The sequence below is a fragment of the Gorilla gorilla genome, chromosome 23 (genome assembly GCF_029281585.2).
Source record: "Gorilla gorilla gorilla isolate KB3781 chromosome 23, NHGRI_mGorGor1-v2.1_pri, whole genome shotgun sequence".
NCBI classification, from domain to species: Eukaryota; Metazoa; Chordata; class Mammalia; order Primates; family Hominidae; genus Gorilla; species Gorilla gorilla.
In genome coordinates this window covers 21376957-21397218 of record NC_086018.1, presented here as the reverse complement: position 1 = coordinate 21397218, position 20262 = coordinate 21376957, and the positions used below count along the sequence as shown (strand labels likewise).

General features: G+C 51.9%; 1 protein-coding gene and 1 long non-coding RNA gene across 3 annotated transcripts; one reads left to right on the top strand and one right to left on the bottom strand.

Annotated features, from left to right (window-relative positions):
• Positions 1 to 14723: 14723 nt before the first annotated feature.
• MIF (macrophage migration inhibitory factor) lies at positions 14724 to 18521 on the bottom strand. Its single transcript, XM_031005621.3, has 3 exons — positions 15388 to 18521; positions 15025 to 15197; positions 14724 to 14907 (listed from the first exon to the last, which is right to left on the bottom strand). Exons 1-3 carry the CDS (start codon positions 15493 to 15495, stop codon positions 14841 to 14843), a joined length of 348 nt encoding a protein of 115 aa, XP_030861481.1. The 5' UTR covers positions 15496 to 18521; the 3' UTR covers positions 14724 to 14840.
• On the top strand, positions 17063 to 18788 carry LOC129529608 (uncharacterized). Of its 2 annotated transcripts, none has more exons than XR_008675155.2 (2): positions 17063 to 17207; positions 18531 to 18788. It is a non-coding gene; the product is annotated as an uncharacterized lncRNA (long non-coding RNA). The 2 variants fall into 2 exon arrangements; XR_010133131.1 differs by having other exon boundaries at positions 17076 to 17207; positions 18510 to 18788.
• The last annotated feature ends 1474 nt before the right edge of the window (positions 18789 to 20262 follow it).

Below are 20262 nucleotides of genomic sequence, written 5' to 3'. Positions count from 1 at the left end.
CCCCATATTTCTTGGCTGCAGACTCTTTGATCACATTTTCGTGTGACAGTGATTTTGTAATATTTTCAATGGGGAGAATAGAAAGATAATTCCATCTCTCCTTTGGCAGTAGGCATGTCCCTGTGAGGGAGGAGATCAGCAGGATTTTTCAAGCACCTGTCAAAACCCTGCTGATCAAAACAGAACATAACAATAACAAAGAATGGCCAAAACCAGCTCGGAATAGGAATTAAAATGCATTTGCATAAGATACTTCCACCAGGGCCATGACAGTTTACAAATGATCCCATGGCAATAACCCAGGAATTACCTTATATGGTTCCAGGAACTTCCTGTTCCTAGTTTATGAATAACCTGCCTCTCTTTAGCATATAATTAGCAGTGGGTATAAATATAGCTAGCCAGCAATCCTGGAGTGCTACTCTACCTGTGGGGTAGCCCTGCTGTGTCTGTGGAACAGCCATTTTGCTGTACAATGTTGCTTTAATAAACTTACTTTGCTTTCAGTTTTGTCTGTTAGCTCACTCTTGAATTCTTTCCTGAGCAAAGCCAAAAACCCTCCCTGGCTGAGTCCCAATACGGGGATTCGCCTGCATCAGCCAGAAGTAATTTATGCACAAAGATAACTATAGCAATTTTTAGTAGATACAGAAGTGACTTCAAAGCCCAGAAATCTATCCCACTAAACTCATACAAAATGATCCCCAATTTTACCTTCTCCCTTAGCCATATCCAAAATAGCCACAGCCATTCCAACAGGACAGACACGTGACAGAGGGAGAATATGAACTGAAAAGAGACACTGGGCCTCAACCAACTTGTAAAAATGTCTTCTACATATTTTCCAAAAGCACATGACAAAAGCGTTGATAGGGCTCCTCCCAAGGCAAAGAGGGCCCCTGAGGGTTAAGCTTAATGTTGTCTCTGAAGCCACCTCTGCTCTGAATAATCGCAGCTGCACCAGTTGCAGCTCGCTCTTCCCCCAACATGTCCCACCTCACCCTCTCAACAATACAGTGAGGATGTTCTGAGATTTGTACCCACCGCCTAAAAGAACCCTCCTCTGGGTGGGATGAGATTCTGTGGCCCTTAGCAGGGCTCTAGCCTGCCCTGTCCTCTCCTACACATGCACCGGCAGTAAAAGCTGAACTTTGAACCACACGTGCACTTCTTGAAAGGGGGCAGAGTGGGAGGCACAAAAAACACGTTGGATCCTATACATGCCTTTGGGAACCCCCAGTGAACTCTCGGGGTTCCGTGTCTGGTCATCTTTACACTCCCTTCTAAGACTGCTGGGAGGAGCTATTGAACACTCTTGCATGAGACATCCGCAAGCATAAAAAACATGGCAGCGGGGGAGGGGAAATGAGAGAGAAAAAGAGGAGAATTTGAATAAAAGACTGTAGCTTGGAAGGGAAGGCAGTGGGGAGGGGCACCCAGATCTGGCCATCCTCACTGTCCCCCTGTTGCTGTGCCGGAGGCTGGCCCTGCCAGGAAAGCCTCATACCTTACCTCAGTTTCCCCTTTAAAACAGGGCTGCTAATTCCTACCTCACAGGGTGGTCCTCATGAGGATAACATGAGATAATGTCTGGGGAAATTGCTTGGGAAAGTGTAAAAGGCCACTCACACAGATACCCCTCATGACCCATGTGGCCAAAGTGGGGACGTGGACTCAGAGGCCCTGGACCCAGGCCTGGGCCCTGCCTTGCCTGTCTGGGGAAATGGTCCTGGCCTTTACTCAACACTGACCCTGCCTTAGGAGGAAGAGCCCTGCCCAAGCCAACCTCCGGCGCCCTGACCGAAGCAGGTGCCGTCAGACAGAGTCCTGGCTTGGGAGTCAGAGGGACTGAGCTCAACACGTGGGTACCCTAGAACCTGCACCTGGATAACTGAGTTGCTGATGCAGTCTGAAGGGGGGGTGGGTTGCCCCTGCACACCTGTGGGTGTTTCTCGTTAGGTGGAACGAGAGACTTGGAAAAGAAAAAGACACAGAGACAAAGTATAGAGAAAGAAATAAGGGGACCCAGGGGACCAGCGTTCAGCATATGGAGGATCCCGCCAGCCTCTGAGTTCCCTTAATATTTATTGATCATTTTTGGGTGTTTCTCAGAGAGGGGGATGTGGCAGGGTCATAGGATAATAGTGGAGAGAAGGTCAGCAGATAAACATGTGAACAAAGGTCTCTGCATCATAGACAAGGTAAAGAATTAAGTGCTGTGCTTTGATGTGCATATACATAAACATCTCAATGCCTTACAGAGCAGTATTGTTGCCCGCATGTCCCACCTCCAGCCTTAAGGCGGTTTTCCCTATCTCAGTAAATGGAATATACAATCGGGTTTTATACCGAGACATTCCATTGCCCAGGGATGGGCAGGAGACAGATGCCTTCCTCTTGTCTCAACTGCAAAGAGGCCTTCCTCTTTTACTAATCCTCCTCAGCACAGACCCTTTACGGGTGTCAGGCTGGGGGACGGTGAGGTCTTTCCCTTCCCATGAGGCCATATTTCAGACTATCACATGGGGAGAAACCTTGGACAATACCTGGCTTTCCTAGGCAGAGGTCCCTGCGGCCTTCAGCAGTGTTTGTGTCCCTGGGTACTTGAGATTAGGGAATGGTGATGACTCTTAACGAGCATGCTGCCTTCAAGCGTTTAACAAAGCACATCCTGCACAGCCCTCAATCCATTTAACCCTGAGTGGACACAGCACATGTTTCAGAGAGCACGGGGTTGGGGGTAAGGTCATAGATTAACAGCATCTCAAGGCAGAAGAATTTTTCTTAGTACAGAACAAAATGGAGTCTCCTATGTCTACTTCTTTCTACACAGACACAGTAACAATCTGATCTCTCTTGCTTTTCCCCACACAGCCAGGCCCCTGCTGCTGGGATAGCCCAGCCTACGCCTCCGGGGGCCTTCAGGGAAGAGAACCAGCTAAGGCTGGGGGGACCAGGAGAAGGGTCCCCCAAGGTTGGAAAGTACATGCAGGAGGATGCTCAGCAGGGGCTGCAACAGGGGGGCCTTGGGAGCCCACCAGGCAGGGATCAGCAAGGGGTCTGACTCAGCAAGGGACTGCAAAGCCTCACTTCAGTCTCTAGGCCCAGGGATCAGGCTCACCAACTCCCTGCAGAGGCCCCAGCAGCAGGGGACCGCAGGCTCACAGCATGGACAGTGGGTGATATCTGTTGTAAGCTCTCCTCTTCCCTCTCCCGCCATTCCTCTTCCCTCTCCCGCTCCCCATGGCCTCCGCTATCAGAACATATTCTGCCTCTTGCAATATGGACAGAGTGGGTCCTTAAAAAAAAATTACCTAAAATGATAGTTCAGGGTTCACTTCCAGAAGAGAAAACAGGTGCAAGGGGTTCTGGGACAGGCCTGCGGAAATCGGGAGTGATACCAAGGCTGACTGTAGCGTTGGGGATAAAAAGGAGAGAGGAGTCCCAGAGTGGGGTGGGGACCACATAGGACACCACTTCCTTCGGGCCCAGACAGAGGCAGGAGGTCTGATATCAGCAGTCAGTTGGGAGTTCCTAGGGGTCTGGGGTGGTGGAGAGAGACCTTCACAAGTTGGGCAGGCTGCTCTGCTTCACCCCAGATTAGAGGGCACTGCTGGACACCCACATGGCAAAGTGGCCAAATCCCAAGGGAAGACCCAAGGAGCTGAGTTGAAACTGCCCCCTGCTCCTGAACTCAGGGGTCAGCGATATTGCTGCTACTTGCTAAGCCCAGTTGCCCCTGTGTTATCCACTCCCCCTTGGAGACCTCGGGGCAGCATAGATTCCCCTGACCTAGGACTTGGAATGGGTCATCATTCAATGCTATTTAATTCCAAGGGTAGCCTGGACCCCAGACTACACATTCTTTTACTGCTCTTCCTACTTTCCCATCCTAAATTAGGTCCAACCTCAAAGTTCAAATTTGAGTCAGAGGTTCTGCAAATATATAAAATGCCAGATACCCAGATAAAAAGTCAACCTAGAAATGTCTTTCATAAATTTCCTAGGGTCAAATTCAAGTCAAAAAATTAAGTTCCCTTGTCCTTTTAGGTTAAAGTCCAAAGGGAAAAAAAAAGTCTTAAGGTCAAAGGATTCAAGCCCAAAGCATTCAAAGAGAGCCCAGGGATCCGTCAGAGCCCAGTGGTGTTAACCTCCTCCCCAAGGCTCTGTGCTCACCCAGTGAGCAAAGCGGCCCAGTAGGCACAGGAGGGCTGGGTGTCCTGGAAAGTGAGATCCTTCTCTCCACATCTCAGCATTTTCACTAGCCTGCCATGTGCTCCAGTTTTAAAAGACCCAGAGTTACTAGGAATGAGCAGATGGTGATAGCCTCAGCCTCCTGCCCGCCAACCACAGGGAAGTCCTTAGAGCAGCGTGCAGGCCATGAGATGTCTCCAGGATCCCGGACCCAGCCCCATGTAGCCCTCTCTTCCTGCTACCTCAGTACTCCAGCAGGAATGCCCTGGCAGCTGATGGAAAGAGAGTAGACAGGGAAGACAAACCCTAGACCCCACAGCATAGCTAACCAGGTGGAGGGTTAGCATTAGCCCTTGCGACCCCGCTGGGGTGGAGCAGGAAGCAATTTCTGCTGTCCTCCTCCCTGAGCGTATCTGTACAAGCAGTCATCACCTGCCTGGGTCTTATTTATAATACCTTCTCCTCTTCATATGTGTGAAATCTCATCATTTCCATTTCCCTCTGTATGCCCATTGCATGGATGTCTTCAGTCCTAAGAGATCCTGCCCCAGTCAGTGCAGCACAGCCCAGCAGGTTGCTGAGCTGAGCACCAGGGAGCAGCCGCTGTGTCCCACTGGCTCTCAGGACACTAGCTGTCCTCCACTGGGGATGTTCCCAGCCCTGAGCAGCACTGTTTCTGCAGCACAGTTGTCAGCAGTTGGGGACAGATGTCCACAGCTGTGCTTCCTCATGCGACTGCTGGCTTGCATCCCCAGCATGGCTCAGCTGGGGCCCTGGCAGTTGTGCTGGCTGCTGGCAGTCGTCACACACAGGGCTGGTCATTTGTGTTCAACCCCAGTGCCTTCCCTCCTTTTACTTTCTCTTTGCTTTCCGGCTCATATATTTACTTTTTCTGACATGTTCCTCTAGATTTTGTCACTTGGGGGTCTCCCCTGGCAACAGAAAGCAAAACCAGGCAATCCCAGGTTTGCCACAAGAATTGCTGTTGAAACAGTCCCACGGCTGCGCCCAAGAGATGGCGGCCATGGCCATCAGCCTCCCTGCCGTCAGCCCCTCTCTCCTGACTGGCTGTGCTCTCCTCAGGGAGGACTCCACTGAGCCCTCCTTGACACCTAATCCCTACATTTAAAAAATGCATTCCCTTAGGTCCTGAGCAACCCCAGACACCCACCCACAGTAACTATGCTGTCCCCAGGTATACCTAAAATATTTTCAATGTTTGATGCTGATCTTCTGTCCTTTAATTTGCCCAAATTCCCTACAGCCTCTGAGGGCTGCCCTGGCTCATGGAATGGCTTCTGATTCTTACGGAGTTGCTGTCTGCAGCATTGAATGGCCCCCCCTCAAGAGTGTTCTGGGTCACCTGGTTCCCTGGTGGTGACCTTGTCTGTTCCCAACGTCTGCCCTCCCCTCACATCAGGGAGCTTTCCTGTCCCCTAAGTTGGTCTGGCCCACTCCAGGGTCCCATGATCCCTCATCTCTGCCCAGCCTGCCTCCTGACACCACTGCTCCCATTCTAAGGGTAAGACTGTGGTGTGTTTTTCAAACCATTCCATTTCCTTCTGGATCTCCCAAGTAAACCCAATTCCCTGGGACAGACGGTTCTCAGCACAAGCCATTTGTATGGCCCTTGCTAGCTTTGGATGTGTATTGATTTCATTGTTTCTCTATCTCAACCCAAGAAAATAGCATATTCTCTGAAGGGCCCTGATTCCTTTTAATGCTGTTGTCCATTAACAAACTCTTACCTTTCTGTGGGCAAAGCCACGACTTTAGTCTCCCAATTCCTGGGTCAAAATGTACGTAATAGCCAGGCACGGTGGCTCATACCTGTGATCCCTGTAATATTCTGGGATGCCAAGGCGGGAAGATCACTTAAGGCCAGCCTGGGGAACCTAGTGAAATCCTGTCTCTACAAAAATAAAAATATAATTAGCTGGGCATGGTGGCACAAAACTGTAGTCTCAGCCACTCAAGAAACTGTGGCGGGAAGATGGCTTAATCCCAGGAGTTCAAGGTTACTGTGAGCTTGATTGCACCACTGCATTGCAGCATGGGCAACAGGGAGAGACCCTGTCTCTAAAAATAAAAAAAAAATTAAAACAAAATGTATGTAAGGCACAAATCGAGAGCCAAGCTGAGCCGCACAAGGGGACTAACTCAGCAGACTTAGGGATGTGTTTCGTGGGCTCAGGAGGGACCCTCCCCAGTCCCTGTTCTGGCAGGAGGCTTTGGGGACAGCTCATCTGGCACAACTCCACTGTGGGTGGTACACGACTCATACCAGGGTGCACCGGCCCCTTGCTGCCTTTGCAGTTGGAAGTGGTGATCTCAGACCTGGCTGAGAACACAGTAAAGGCAGCAAGCCTGGGCCTGCCCTCCTCCATTCATGCCTCAGAGGTTGGGACCCTTCTGTAGCCTCTTATGCACTGTCTCTCTTTGGATTAATAGGAGGCCCGTGCAGGAGTCAGAGAACATGGCTCTGAGCTGTGACCATCCCCAAAGCACTGCCCTGAGTTGCCTAAGGTCATATCCCCACATGGACCTTACTTTATACCAGCAAGATGGAACCTCCGGCCTGGGCCACTAGTTAAAAGCCAACCCTAAGACTGTAAGGATCAGCTCAGCTCGTGGCTCCAAAGCTCTGTGGGGAACTGCCAAGGCCAGAAGCCAGTGTGGTCCCCGTGAAGCCCACGTGCACACACCAGGCATCCCCAAAGCCTCAGACTTTATGTGGTTACTTGAGGACTCAAAGCTCAAAGCCTCTGCTGGATTGAAGGGGGCTTAAATAGAACACGCCTTTCTTCCCATTCCAATCCTGGGGCCTCCACCACAGTTGTGAGGGTCATAGCACATGCCAGAAGGCAGGGAGCACACAGCAAAGCAGGGCCCAGAAAGACTGAGCTAGACGGGGGGCGCTAAGGAGGTGCTTGTTTAGGGACATAAGCACCTCATGGGGAAACAAGGAGGTGAGGAAGAAAGGCCCCCACTCCCAGCAGAAACACTGTGGTGGGAAGCTCAGGGAGGCTGGGGGTGGGCTGGGGAAGAAGCCAACAAAGTGGGAACAGCCCTCCGTATGGGCCAGTGTCTGGCAAGGTCTTAGTGGGATGGGGCAGTTGGGCACTGCTTCTGTATGGCACGGTACCCAACGATCGGCCTGGTGGTGGTGCTCTTCACTTCCTCTTCACTCCCTTCTACTGTGCATGTTAACTTTTGTATCAGGGAGTATGAGATATGGAAAAATGCATACATGCATAAGGTTTAATAAATATACATAGGCACTTGTAAGAACAGAGAGAAAAATACTGCAGCACCCCATCACCTCCCAAATGCCCCTGGCCAGTGGGACCGCTGTCCTGACAGTGATAGAAATCATTTCTTGGCTTTCATCACAATTTTCCCACCTACACATGGTCCTCTGAACAGTACAGTTTGGGGGTCCTTGTTTTCAAACTTTATATAAATGGAACTGCATTATATATATATATATATCTTGTGGCTTTTGCTCAATATGTTTATGAGATTTGACCATGGTGATATTTGTACCTATAGCTTGTTCATTTCACTGCTGTTGAATATTCCATGAATGAACAAGCATAATTTGTCCAATTCTTGATGGACATTGGGTTGCTTCGAGATACAAGTTTCTCCAGGATAAATATACCGAGGAGTGGGATTGTGGGCATGTTACAGCTGAGGAGGTTAGTAGTGGTGTGTCATGGTGGTTCTTATTTCCCTGATTTCTACTGAGGATGAACAACTTTTCCATTGGATATTCTGTTTTGTGAAGTGGCTTCTAAAGTCCTTTGCTCATTTTTTTTAATAGAGTTTCCTAATAATGTAATGTTGAGGTAGGAGATCAGCAGAACTTGTTTTCCAAGCAGTGGTCAAGACCTTGGTCATGATCCCTCTGATCAAAACAGAATCTGGTCGGAACAGGATGCAGTGAAGAAATCAGCTGAAACCAGCTGAAACCAATATGGCAACAAAAGTGACCTCACTTTTGTCCCTCACTGCTCATTATATGCTAGTGATAATGCATGCTAAAAGACATTCCCACCAGCACCATGACAGTTTACACATGCCACGGCAATACCCAAAAGTTATCTTATGTGATTTAAAAGGGGGAGGAACCTTCAGTTCCAGGAACTCCGGATCCCTTTGCTAGAAAATTCATGAATAACCTGCCCCTTATTTAGCATATAATAAGAAGTAGCTATACATATAGATAGCTGGTAGTCCAGGAGTGCTGCTCTGCCTATGGGGTAGCCCTGTAAACCCCATCCACCTGTATGGATGCTCTATGAAACCCACTTTTCTGTACTCTGTTGCTGTAATAAACTTGCTTTGCTTTCACTTTTTTCTGTTGGGTCACTCTCAAATTATTTCCTGTGCAAAGCCAAGAACGCTCTCAGGCTGAGCCCCAGTTTTGGGGCTCACTTGCATTAAGATAAGTTGCAGAAATTGTAGCATGTCTTTCATTCTTACAGTGTCTCACTAATAGTGTGTCAATCTTTCCTTATTTTATGTACTCATTTTATCTTACTTAAATCATAAAGATGATATTCTTCTACACCATCTTTTAAGATCTTTGTGGCCTTTTCTTTATGGCTGTAATCTATGTAGAACTGACTTTTGTGTGGGAGTTAAATAGGAGCCCAGTTTGATGTTTCTCCTTACATGGTAGCCAGCTGCCCAGCACCCCTAGTTGAATGAGTTCTTCTTTTCACATGGATTTCAATGCTCCCCCAGTCTGATATTGTGTCCATGTGTGTGGAGAGGTCTGTTTCTGGATTACTCTTTTTTCCATTGGTCTGTTGTCTGCCATGTTCTGATTCCACTTTGCCTTAATTGTGTAGCTTGATCATGTGTCTTAACATTGAAAAAGCAAATCCTCACACCTTGCCTTCTTCAAGAAAATGTTTTGACTCTTCTTGGTCATTTAGAGTCTCATATAAATGTTAGAATTAGGTTGTCAATTCCCATAGAAAAATCTGTTGGAATTTCGATTGGGACTGTGCTGAATCATCAACCAGACAGAACTGTTACGAGCACAATATTGCCTCCAGTACAGAGATGCTGAGACCAACTCGATCGGGGAGACCCTAACCCAGAGGCGCTAGAGGAATTAAAGACACACACACAGAAATATAGACGTGTGAAGTGGGAAATCAGGGGTCTCACAGCCTTCAGAGCTGAGAGCCCCAAACAGAGATTTACCCACGTATTTATTAACAGCAAGCCAGTCATTAGCATTGATAGATATTAGATTAACTAAAAGTATACCTTGTGGGAAACAAAGGGATGGGCCAAAATAAAGGGATGGGTTGGGCTAGTTATCTGCAGCAGGAACATGTCCTTAAGGCACAGATTGCTCATGCTATTGTTTGTAGTTTAAGAACGCCTTTAAGCAGTTTTCCGCCCTGGGTGGGCCAGGTGTTCCTTGCCCTCATTCTGGTAAACCGACAACCTTCCAGCATGGGTGTTATGGCCATCATGAACATGTCACAGTGCTGCAGAGATATTGTTTATGGCCGGTTTTGGGACCAGTTTATGGCCAGATTTTGGGGGGCCTGTTCCCAACACAGAGACATGGTCAGTCTCTTCATTTATTTAGTTCTCCAATAACCTTCAGAGTGTTAGTTTTCTCTGTAGAGGTTCTCTGTAGAGTACATCTTGGATTTGTTTCTAGGTACAGGAAACTTTTTAAAAAAGTATTTTATATAGACCAGGGTCTCACTATGTTGCTCAGGCTGGTCTTGAACTCCTGGCCTTGGCATCCCAAAGTGCTGGGATTACAGACGTGAGCTACTGCACCCAGCCAGGAAATGTATTTTCTATTGCTCTCCCACAACCCCCACCACATCTTCTCCATCTGCATGAAATCATATTCTCTGTATGGTATCTGTAAAGTCATACCTTATTCTGAGAAATGTCCATTTCTGCATCAATACTCATCGCATGTATTCTAAATATACTTTGTCTTGTTTGTCTTGTATATAGGTTATTGTAGTTACTTGACCTGTACCGAAATGTTAAATGTGTGTAAGTTCATGTCCTTCATTCTGGCTTTTTATTCACTAATAGTCATCAGCATCCTTACTGTCAATACAAGAGATGCTCCTTCTCAATATTTTGATATGGTAGTACAAGGATTCCAAAGGAGGAACCTTCTTTTTTAGCAGCTGTGTTTTTTGTTTTGGTTGACAATTCACTAAGGACTCATCCCATCATGTTACGAGGGAGACATTCTTGGAAGCATGGCTCCTTTTCTGACACTTCTCAGCACACAGCTGTCACCCATGCTTTGCTGTGAGATGGGGTGCCCTACAGATGGATGGGGTTTACAGGCTTAAGGTTACTGATGTCTTTTTATAAGACATTATTGCCTTGTTTGTTTGTTCTTCAGAAAACAAATTCTAGGGAGCCAGGGTTAATCTGTTCCACAGTCTGAATGTGTTACTGAAACACCAGGGGTTTCATCTGGGTCCCATTGCATGCTGCACAGCCAATCACTGCCGGGAGGAAGGGCTTTATTCAGGTGCTGCAGCCAAGGAGAATGGGAGATAAGTCTTCAATCCATCTCCCTGACCGGCCAAAATTGGAGGGTTGTATGACAGTGGAAGGGATGTAGCTACGTTTGGGAAGGAATTAGGGAGGGGTAAGAACGCAACCATGATGAACGAGGGATCCAGTGTCTTCTTGTCTGGATGCAGTGATCTAGTGAATTTGAGAAAGGATTACCCTGTGGAGGGAGGCAACAGGAGGGAGCCTTCTCTCTGGAGCCCCAGGCATGCTTTGAATTTGAGCCATATAAATCTATTACCTATTAAACTGAGAAGAGAGCTAGGTACGCAAGAAGCCAAGTCACTGGGGCGGTGGGGACGATACTTCTCATTTGTAGCCTTTCAATTTGGTGCTCTGTCTGGCTGTTTTGAGAGCTAAACTGTGAGATGAGACCCCATAGTCACCAGATGAGGCCTGAGGTTCCAGGACTGAAGGGACAGAGTCGGTTTCTGAAACTGACAATCACTGTTTCTTACACAGAAATGAAGTGGCTTGGCCTCACTCGCCAGGAGGGGAAATCTGGGCAGTTGGCTGGTGGGTTGACATTGTCCCTCACACCAGTCCTGTAAATTACTCAGGAAGGCCCAGGCCTGGAGAGCTAAGACTTGGCTTTTACTGCTCAGCCTGGAAAGGAACTGAGATGGCCAAAGAGGGCTTTATAGAAACAGTGTCGGTGGCCCAGAAATCCTGGAAATCTCCCAAGCTCCAAGGATCAGTTGATCTCTGTGTGTGTCTCCTGCACATAGAGAGCTCCATTCAGTTCTGTGGTCTTTGGGCTGGTGGCCCCAGGGGCCCCTCCCTTGGCACTTGTCCAGGTAACTGAAAAACTCTGATATGAGGGTTGGCCCTGCATTAATTTTATCTACTGCATTAGAGGCAGTAGGGTTGTCTCATTGCCTGCCCTGCCAGCTCCTGTGAGTGGTAGAGCCAGCCCTTCAGTGTGGGGCTGGTGGGGGAGCAGTTCCCAGTGAAGGCATTTCAGTTGCATCCCAGCAGGATACCACTCATTTGCCCTGCTGCACAGACTTGCCTCACTGGCCTCCTAGCACTTCCCGGCTCCATCTGGAGACTTCTAAGTAGATACCTGACCACACTTCCTCATTGTCTCTGTCCCTGCCTCCCTATCCATTGCCATCAAGGCTGGCACATCAGGAACAATAGTGCCCTCCGAGGAAGGGGTGAGGGAGAGATTTCACAATTTATCAAGACCTGAGTGCAGGCACAGGCCACCTGCTCTCTCCTCCCTTCCCATGGCATTCCTTGGATTAATCGTGCCTCTGAGGATGTGAGATGTCCCTGTCATGCCTCCGTGATTATGTGGGAAGGACTTCAGATGAATCCCTTCATTTCACAGATGGGGAAAACTGAGGCCGGGAGAAGGAGCAGAGTGGGGGCCTGATCCTGATCTTGCTGGAATATGGCTCCCAGAAGGGAGTGGGGTCTGAATGGAGGCTGGCGGTGGGGGGTGGTGGGGAGGGAGTCTCTGCAACAAAGCAAAGTTCCTGGAGGGGATGAGGTGGGAGACGTGCAGGGTGGGAAGTCTTGGGAAAAGCCTACATTGCTGGGCTGTCCAGAATGGACAAGTACCGAGGGGCCCCTGGTGCCACCAGCCCAACGGATCACAGAACTGGGTGGAGCTATGTCCAGAAACGGAAACCTCAGCTAACAGGACCTGGGCTGAAGCAAAGGGGCCTGTGGGTGTTGACCAGGTGGCCTCAGGGAAGGTATCCCAGAAGAATGGTGTGTGTGAGGCTTATAGTGGACAGATGGGGGACAGGCCTTGAACCTACAAAATGAGGTTCAAGGCCTGCCAGGCTGTCTGTCCGTTGCAAACAGTGGCCCTGAGGAGAGTGAGGGTCACCCTGTAGGCCGGGGGTCTTTCTCAGCAGATGACATGGTACCACCAGTGATGGAGAACAGGCAGATGGGCCCCACGCCTGTCTGTCCTGTACCTCAGAGTTTGTGGCTTTACTTGGAAATGCATTTCCAAGGCTGACCCTGCAGGTCCTGGGGCAGTCAAACGGGGGTTTGAGGAAGAGACCCACCACCTGGTGGGCAGTGGAGCCTGTGCTTTGGAGGAAATGGAGCTGGCCATGGGATGGGGGTCAATGGGGGCAGGTGTGGCTTGAAGGTGGGATGTAGCAGCTGCCCTCCCCAGCAGGCAGGCCGGTTATTAGTCCCAGGGGACTTAGGAACACTTTGGGCAGGGCAAGCAGATAGGTCCCTGACCCACAGACACCCCCTTTGTTCCTGGAGTCCAAGGACCCATGACCTTGTGGATGCCCCCAGGGGGCCACAGAACCTCAGACACTTCACCTGCTTTTGGAGGGCAGCTCTTCCACCAACCCTCCTGCCCTCACACAGCAGGTGCCCAGCCTGCCCTGCCCATCTCCTCAGCCCTCAGAGTCTAACTTGCTCATGTGAGGCCACAGGGCCCTTGCAGGGGGCATGGCATTGAGTGTATGACCATGCCCTGGATCCTGGGGTCAGTGTCCTCATCTGTGAAATGAGGGAGTTGCGTTAGATGCTCATGGGGCCCTGCGCCCCTGCTCTCCCTATCTGTGGCACAGCTGAGAGCAAAGACTGCTGAGGCGGGGTGGGAGCCAGGGGGCCAGCCAGGGCTTGGTGGGGTGTGGGGCCCGAGGCAGAAAAAGTTTGTTGTGGGGGGAACTGGGGGTCCTGGGCAAAGCTCAGCCTCAGGCCTTGGGAGGCTGGGGCTGGGGGCACCCAGGAGCTGAGGGGATGTGATAAAGGCCAGGGCCGAGGAGGGTGCCTGTTACACCACAGGTACTCAGATCCAAGAAGGAAACCTCAAGCCTGAAAGCCAGGCTGAGAGGAGTGGGACCTTCCCGCTCCAGCTGGAGCCATCCCACGCCCCCCATGTCTCCCCTAGCTGGGAGGCAGACAAGGGGCTCCACCGCCCTCTCACTGAGTTAACAATGAGACTGAGGCCCTCGGCTGGCAGGGAGTAAGCTGAGGAGGGCCTTGCTTTAGAGACGGGTGCCACCCTTCCAGACTCCCTGGAGCTTCTATTCTCCTTCCTCTTCCTAATCTTCACCCCACCCAGCCCCACTGCTCTTCTGGAAGGAGAGCTCGCTGTCCAGTACTGGGCAGGATGACCGAGTGAACAGGGGACTGGAGGCGAGATGTGGCTGGAGACTGAGAGAAGCAGACGAGTCACACTCCACTCACCTCCACCTCCCAAAGTGCCGGGCTCACAGGCTTGCGCCACTGCGCCCAAACATAACTGAAGGCTTTACAGACATGTCTGTGGCACCACAGAACACGAATGGTCCCAATGGAAACCCCACGCCCAATTTCCTCAGGGAACTGCTGTGGGGGAGGCTTGGGTATCTGAGGGGAGCAGAACCCAGGCGTGGGGTTCGGGGGTGGATGGGGCGGTATAACCAAGAACTCTGCACCTCCCCCACCCACCCGCCTGAAAACTCTCCTGAAGTCACCTAACAAAGTGGGTGGCAGTGAGTGGCTCTGGGTGGGATCTTTCTGTCCTCTGGCTACCCTCTGCCCAACAAGAAGGCTGGGGAAGGTGGGGCTGAGAGAAAGGTCTAGGCCTAGAAGACCTCGGACTCCTCCCAACTCCAACTCCTCCTCCCCCTCTTCCGTGGTCGGCTCACCTCCAGCACCCCACGTGGTGGCCCTAGGTACAACGGATTCCGGCGGGCAAAGCGCCTTAGATCCCGAGTCTGCAGCCCAGGGCAGAGTGCCAACTTCTCCTCATCCCTTCATACGCCATAGAATGGAAAGACACTGGGGCTCCTCTGTTAGGAGCGTAGGAGGGACAGGCTGGACAAAAGGGCTCCCGAACAGCAGCTTCGGAGGAGAGCAACCCGGCCCTGACCCCAGCCCTGACCCCCGCCCCCAACACCGTTCCCGACCTCGCTCCCCAATGTCCCGGCTCTGCACCAATTCCTCCCGCAAGCCAAGGAACCCCGAGGCACTCCTAGTCTCTAAACCGTTTATTTCTCCCCACCAGAAGGTTGGGGTGGGCGGGCCTAGAACACAGCGTGCGGCGGGTTCCCGGGTGGAGCCAGCGCAGGCAGCGTGGGTCCCTGCGGCTCTTAGGCGAAGGTGGAGTTGTTCCAGCCCACATTGGCCGCGTTCATGTCGTAATAGTTGATGTAGACCCTGCGGGGGGAGGAGGCCGGACTCAGCGGGTGGCTCAGTCCCGGGCCTGGCCGCGCGCCGCCGCCCCTCCCCCGCCCCTCCCCCGCCCCTCCCCCGCCCCTCCGCGACTCCGCGTACCTGTCCGGGCTGATGCGCAGGCGCTCGGCCAGCAGGCCGCACAGCAGCTTGCTGTAGGAGCGGTTCTGCGCGCCGCCGATCTTGCCGATGCTGTGCAGGCTGCAGAGCGCGCACGGCTCGCTGGAGCCGCCGAAGGCCATGAGCTGGTCCGGGACCACGTGCACCGCGATGTACTGCGAGGAAAGGGCGCGGTCAGCCCGCCCCAGCGACCTCGTCGGGCCCCGAGCGTCCACTTCGGGCCCGAGCCACCGTCCTCCCCCCGCCCCGCCCCCCCAGCTCCGTTCAGGAGTCGCCTCCCCAGCTCCCAGCGCGGGACCCCTCGTCCGGTGAGCACCCCCCTCTTCCTGTCCCCTTCCGGCAAACCTGGGGGGGCTTGCCGGTGGCCTGCGCCAGCTGCTGGGTGAGCTCGGAGAGGAACCCGTCCGGCACGGAGGCGCGGGGCACGTTGGTGTTTACGATGAACATCGGCATGATGGCAGAAGGACTAGGAGACCCGCGCAGAGGCACAGACGCACGCGCCGCGGCCGCCGCTGAGCTACGTGCCTGAGTTCTCGGACGCCACTGCGGTCCCGCCTTTTGTGACGCCACCGCCGGCGCCAGGCCCCGCCCCCGCGAGGCTGCGGCTCCGCCCCGAGTGGGGAAGTCACCGCCTGCCTCGGCTAGAGCCCCGCAGGGCAGGACCCTGGGCGACTCCGCCCGTTCCTCCAGCAACCGCCGCTAAGCCCGGCGCACCGCTCCAAGCTGTTCTCCACTTGGCGGCTAGAAATCGGCCTGTCCTGGCCTCGCCTCGGGTCTTTCTTAGTCCTTTCACTAAGTCACCGATGTTAGTCGCCAGGAGGCGCTGTGCCGGGGGTGGGGATGCGGCGGTGAACCCGGAAGATGGCCCCTTACCCTTCCAGAGATGAAGCCCAGTTCATTCCACTGCACGCACTGAGCCCCTGTACCTCCTGAGTCTTTGGGCCACATGTCCCCAAGGGCTCCAGTCCCGCATGCGTGAGCTTGTGTGTTTGAGATGGGGCGGGGTAGTCATCGCGGCAGGTGAGAGGGGAGTTGCCCCTGCGAATCACCATCCAGGGAACTTCCCTGAACCCCTGCTCTTTAAAGAGGATAGGATGCTGGGAGGCACCGAAGGGAAGGAGGTGAGGTCCAGAGCAGGTTCAGTGGTTCAAACGTGCTCAGCTCCCCTTCTCTGGGCCTCTGGGCAACTTCAGCTCCTCAGGGAAGCCACACCCTAGTCAGGTCCACCGTGTATGGCCTCTCATAGAGCCCTTGGTGAATTTCTTAAGTGTCTTTTCCACTAATGGTAAACTCGGGGACCATCTAGCAGGTGCCAGGCATACAAGAGACATTGACTAATACTGCTGAATGAATGAATGAATGAATGAATGGGTGAAAGAAGATAAGCCATGACATAGCAGGAAGAGGACAAGGCAGCAACTGGATCACAGGCCAGGTCCTCAGAGATTTCCAGGGAGGTCCTGTCCTTGGTCTCTGATAGGTGCAATCCATATACCAGTCTCAGTGAAGGCCATGTGATATAGGAAGGACACCCATGCCTGTGGGACCCTCGTGGCACCAGCCAGCCTCCAGCTGGGAGGCCCCATGGCCCATTTATACAAATAGCCTATGGGTGTTGGTTCCTGCAGCTGGGCCCCAGACTCTTTCCCTCCTGCTGTCACACCTTCTCTTACCTGTGCCCAGGGCTCCCTAACTGATGGCACTCCATGCCATGTCTCCAGCCAGGGGCACTCCCCTAAGCCCCAGGTGCTGACAGCAGCCGACTGAGTGTCCACTGCTCTGTAAAGTCCAAATGTACCAAATGTATGACTTGTCCTCCTACACCTGATCACCTGCCAGTAAAATATGCCTCCCTTCGCTATCCCTTTATTCCCACTTCTCTCCATTCCCTGAACTACCACCTAGTCTACACTAGCTGCATCCCCTTTGGCCTGGACCACTGTGACTTCCCTATGGTGGACTGCTGCTCCTCAAGGGAGGAGTCTGTTTCCAGCCCCAGGCAGCAGAGTTAGCCCCTGACTCCCTGTGCCCTATGAAAGCTGAGCAGAATTACGTAAGTCACTCCAGGCAGAAGACTGAAGAGCCAGGGCCTGGTTGACCTGTGCCCTGTGAACCTGAATGACAAGGTGCAGCCTCGCCAGCAAGCACATGAGCTGCCCCTGGAGGTGAGCCCCTGCCAATCTCAGGTTGTTACGGTAACAAAGGGTTGCCTTACCTGGCCAGTGACGGAACAGGAGCATTGCCATCTTGAACAAACACCACCATTCTAAGTTCCCCCTTAATTAAAAGCCGCCTAAATCCAGCCCCAAAACATCAGCCTAATGGCTAATGTCAGCATAACCCGAAACATTCCAACCCTAAGATAAACCCTTCTCTGACCAGAAACATGCCAACCCTGAGACAGCCTCCCTTCCGACCAGAGACATTCCATCCCCGTAATAAACTTTCCCTCACACGGAAACATTCGGAACCTATGATAAGAACCCCCTCCAAAACCCTTAAATATCCTTAGTTTGTAAGAGAGTGTGGCTCTGACCTAACTTGGCCAGAAGCCCCTCTCAAGTTTGTTTTCTAAAATAAACCTGTCCTTGTTGACTGTCGAGCCACCCTTGGTGTTTCTTTCCTCTTTAATTCTTATAGCCAGGACAGCCTCTGAGCCACTTGTCATCTCCTTGTACCCTCCCCAGCTGTTTCCAGTGGCAGTCAGCCTCATCCTTCTAGAAGGGTACCCAAAGAAGTGATATGATTTGCCTCTTACTAGCATGGACATTTGACTCACTTTCCCCATCTGTAATTTGGGATGACAATAGTGTTCACCTGACATAGAGGTGTTATGAGCACCAAGTGGCCTAAATGCCAATGACAGTCTCCTCTGATACTAGGGGTAGTACTGTCACAAGGTCCTGGGGTAACCTGGTCCCTGTGAGCCTCCGCCAACCCTCCCTGGTTCTCTGAGTCATGGCGCACTGTCCTTCAGTACCATGGCTCCTGGCTCCAGGGTTGGGGGTTGGTTCTGAAATCCAGTTTGCCCACATTTTCCCTCATCTGACTCCAACTCATCCTCCAGTTCTTGGCTCAGCCTTAGTTCCTTGGGAAAGCCCCCGGAGCACCTGGCTTGGTCCATTCCCACATGTGCCCAGTACCTGTCCTGTCCTTCGAGGCTATCTCCATATTTCTGAGTTAAGACTGCATGTCTAGGCGGTAAACTCCATCCCAGCGGGAACAGTCTCTTTTTGGGCATTGCTGTATGCCTACCTCCTGACCCCTTACCTCCATGGTAGGCAGATGACCCCCTGCCCACTAAAGAATAGCAAGGGGAGGACAAGCGCTAATCCCTGGAACCTACAAGTATGCCATGTTACCTGGCAAAAAGCACTTCACAGATGCAATTAGGATTATGGACCTAATAGGGAGATTAGCATGGAGCATCTGGGTACACCCAATCTAACCACATGAACTCTTAAAAGCAGATAATTTTCCCCAGCTAGAGTGCCAGATTCCAAGCAAGAGAAACACTCGATGTCCATTACTGGCTTTGAAGATGAAGGGGACCAGAGACCTCATGGTACAACCGCAAGGAACTGAATTCTGCTCACAACCAGATTGAACTTGGAAGTGGATTTTTCCCTTGTCCCTTCAGATACCTTGACTTTGGCCATGCGAGTCCTTACACAGAAGACCTAGTCATGTCACGCCGGACTACTGACCCACAGAAACTGTGAGATAATAAATGTGTGTTGTTTGAAGCTGCTAAAAATTTGTGTTGATTTATTATAAGAGCAAAAAAAATAATACACCTGGGACCCATAGGGACACAATAATTATCTGCTAACCATGGACAAATGCGCTAGGAGGCATTGGCAGGCATGGCTGCTGACTCCCTCTTCCTCCTCATGGCAGCATCCCAGATCTGTTTGTTAGAAGGTTCACTGCCCCAGAGTTCCTGCCACCCAGGTGTGGCCACCTCATCTCCCACCCCATCCCAGCACATCCAGCTGGAGGCACAACTCACCTCAGCTTCCTCACCCCTAGGCCTCTGAGGAAGCATTTTCATGGTCTGATTCCAAAGACAGCGGTGTGTGTGTGTGTCCATGTGTGTGCGCGTGCACGTGTGTCCACATGAGTGCTCACATGCACTATGAGCCTATGAAGCTAGAGTAGCTGAGAAGTCACCATCTAGCCCTGGAGTGTGCACCCAGACAGGAGCCTGGGCTCCCCGGGCATAGTCGTCTCTCTCTAGGTGTTTGATTCTCTCTAATCTTCAATGATTCCCTGCTACCTGCAGAATGAACCAGAGAATGGGGGCAGAACACGACCCCTGAAGAGCACTGGCTCAAGCTGAGCTCCACTGCTAATCCACAGGGTCACTCTGGACCCCTCGGGTGGCCTAAAGGCCTCCTCAATAAAATGGAGATCAAGGAGATCAGGAAGCACACAGACTCTAGACTACACTTCCCATGAGCACTCTGAATGATCAGCACCAGCGCGCCACGGACCTCAGGTACCAGGCGAGGTCCCAGACGCAGCGTGTGCAGTGATCAAGGTCTGGGGTCCATGGTCACCAGGTCTACTCCTGGCCATTCCAGTTAGCTGTGTGACCCTGGACAAGCCACCGGCTTTTACTCAGTCTCTCATAGGTACAACAGGGGTAATAAAAGTACTAATTTCATGGGGTCCTTTCCAGGATTAAAGGAGCTAACACTTGGAAGATACTCAGAATGGTCCTGATACATAGAAAGCCCTCCATAGATGTTATCCCTGAACATTGTTGTCATTGGGAGACTGTTTTGCAAGGTAAGGACCACCGCCATCCTCACAACCCCTGGGCACAGCCTGAGGACAAGGACTGAGGCGGAAGCCTCTGGATGTAGTGGACCCTAGGTGGATATGTGTAAACTGAAGGGAAAAATGATTCGGCTGAGGCACAGAGTGATCTGGGTCCCAACAAGAGGGAACCAGAGACTCAGAGGGTCCAAGAAAGGAGAGGATGAGAACAAATACAAGAGAATGGACAACAGCCCTTTGGAGGCTGTGCAAGCCCAGATCCTTGTGAGCGCCACCTGGATCCCGGCAGCCAGGCAGCCAACTTGAGCCTGCCAGATGGGCGGGGCCCTGTCTCCTGGCCCTGGGAAGCTGGGACATGTAGGTCCTGGTAATTAGCAAATGAGGGAGGGATTCGGGCTAGGAGAGGGGCTTGACCACATGCTCTGGGAGGTAGGG